This window comes from Lycium ferocissimum, chromosome 1 (assembly GCF_029784015.1).
Source record: "Lycium ferocissimum isolate CSIRO_LF1 chromosome 1, AGI_CSIRO_Lferr_CH_V1, whole genome shotgun sequence".
In the NCBI taxonomy this organism is placed as follows: domain Eukaryota; kingdom Viridiplantae; phylum Streptophyta; class Magnoliopsida; order Solanales; family Solanaceae; genus Lycium; species Lycium ferocissimum.
The window spans coordinates 1410141-1412343 of record NC_081342.1 but is presented as its reverse complement, the minus strand read 5'-3'; the positions used below and the strand labels follow the sequence as shown (position 1 = coordinate 1412343).

General features: G+C 29.6%; 1 protein-coding gene across 1 annotated transcript; it reads left to right on the top strand.

Moving 5' to 3' along the window:
• Positions 1-246: 246 nt before the first annotated feature.
• Positions 247-1433, top strand: LOC132067830 (uncharacterized). The gene is made up of 2 exons (XM_059461190.1): positions 247-424; positions 1082-1433. Exons 1-2 carry the CDS (start codon positions 316-318, stop codon positions 1297-1299), a joined length of 327 nt encoding a protein of 108 aa, XP_059317173.1. The 5' UTR covers positions 247-315; the 3' UTR covers positions 1300-1433.
• The last annotated feature ends 770 nt before the right edge of the window (positions 1434-2203 follow it).

Below are 2203 nucleotides of genomic sequence, written 5' to 3'. Positions count from 1 at the left end.
TAAAGATTGTACAACATATATGTAAACAAAACGTAATTTACACATAAAATTTGCACGGTACACAAAAATACTAGAAACTAAAAGACATATGTTCATCAATTTAACAGGAAAGAAAAGATTGACAAATTTAAAGAGTTGGCAGCTAAGTTATGGGGCAATTCATCGTGTGGAGTTTCACTATTTTTTTAAAGTTTGGTACGCCAAAATGCCAAATCTTTTTAAAAGTATCTATAAATGGGAGAGGAATGCATATTGTTTGATCATCCACAAATTAAATATCAACAAACTTCTATAAGTTAATTAAATTCATCCAAAATGGCATTCAAGGCAAATGTTTTGCTTATTTATTCTTTGGTTCTTCTGATAATATCATCAGAGGTTATTGCAAGAGAGATGGTTGAGCCTTCACTTCCAATGCTTGAGTGTAAGTTTTTCAATTGTAGTTTTAAGTACTAATAACAATCTTCATATGACAAATTAAATTAAGTGCATTGTTTAACGGGAAAATGGTAAAAATAAAAAATCTTTTACTATACGAATGATATCTTAGTTTTACCTTTCGCTTTGATATAAAATCATCTATATCCTTAACATTAGCAAATTGTATCGTATTACCTTGATGCTAACGGAACTCTAACCCGATATATAAAATATAGTAAATTTTACCATAATTAAAAGTAGATGAGTACTTGAACCTTTTTCTCGAAGTATCTTAACACATTGAACTCACATACTCTATGTTGGAGCTCATTTAAAGTCAAGAGTAGATACTGAGACAATTTACTAGCTAGCACAAGAGTATATGTAAAATACCCCAAAATATAATTAAGGGTAAAATTTAGATATCCCATTAGCAGATGGGCATAGTTGTTTGTAGCATTTGCCTTGTCTAGGTAACCATTGATCCTATATGAAAAAGGTGGTATTGACTTTGACTATAGATAAAAGAAAATAATATAATTATTAAAAATAACATGGGAAAAGAAAATGCTAATGTATTTGCTATATTTAGTTACGTTCTTTTAACATATTTTATTTTCTTCATTATCTAATAGAGTACTATACATAAATTTTGATGCAGCAAATGAAGTTCAGAACATAATTAAGATGAACGACGCAACGCTCCACGGTCAGAAAAAAGATGGCGGGAGGAAAGGAAAAGTTAGTTTTAATTTAATGTGTTTAGCTTGCGAATGCCCAAAAAAGAATGATGACGACGACGACGATGATGATAACAACAATAACAACAACAACAGTGGTGGTTTTGTCGATGATGTATGTAAAGCCATGTGCTGTTAGAAACAAAAGGATCACAAGCACTAAATAATCATTTTCTTCTGATCCATTACCTAATAATATATACTTTGTGCCCTAATATTATATACTTTGTGTAATAATATGAGATTGGTTGAATAAAGGAAAACTTTGAGTTATCCTCATGTTATTTTCCACTTTGTTTGTAATAATAATACGAGTTATCACGAAAAAAGTAAAATAGTACGAATTATAGTACTGCTTACTCAATTGTTATGTGTGCAAATTGTACATGAGACTATGAGAGGCAATTAAATTAGGTCATGGCCTCTTTTACCGGCTATACTTTAATGTAACTATGTAAGATATAAATTTGAATTAATAAAGGAAAGCTGTAAATGGTTTTCCCCATTCAAACGATTTGCAATGTTTATTTATATTGTCTTAATTTGTTGTTACGATGGGACGTAAAAACAGTAAATACTTACTCGTAACTAGTATTTATGTGAAACTCAGAAATTTAATCTTAACGGGAAAAAAAATTGAGAATGTAAATATAATAAATGTATGACACAAACAATTCCTATAAAACTCGTGTTATAGAAGTGTATATTCTGAAAGATACGTGGATGTGTTTTTCTTATTTCTACACAGTATATATAGACGTGGTATTATGAAATTAATAATAACAATTAATATCTATAATTCGTATTTTGTATTCATAAACCATATCGGGATTGGATCCCTCCACTGTTCTTCGGTTCAGGCTAGTTTAGAACACTATATTTGCTTCCCCTTGTCAGTCTCAATACTATTGGGCTAGTATTATCGTATCCCTCTATTTTGCTACTGTTGCTGTTCTTTTTTACTTTTGTTATCTCTATTATGTTGTTGTCAAATATTTTTCTCTTCTTCATTTTTTTTTCAATCATAACTTTTTACTCTTGTA

Coding starts and splice junctions, on each gene's coding strand:
- LOC132067830 (XM_059461190.1), top strand. CDS start 316: ATGGCATTCAAGGCAAATGTTTTGCTTATTTATTCTTTGGTTCTTCTG. Junction 425..1,081: donor TTCACTTCCAATGCTTGAGT/GTAAGTTTTTCA, acceptor ATTTTGATGCAG/CAAATGAAGTTCAGAACATA.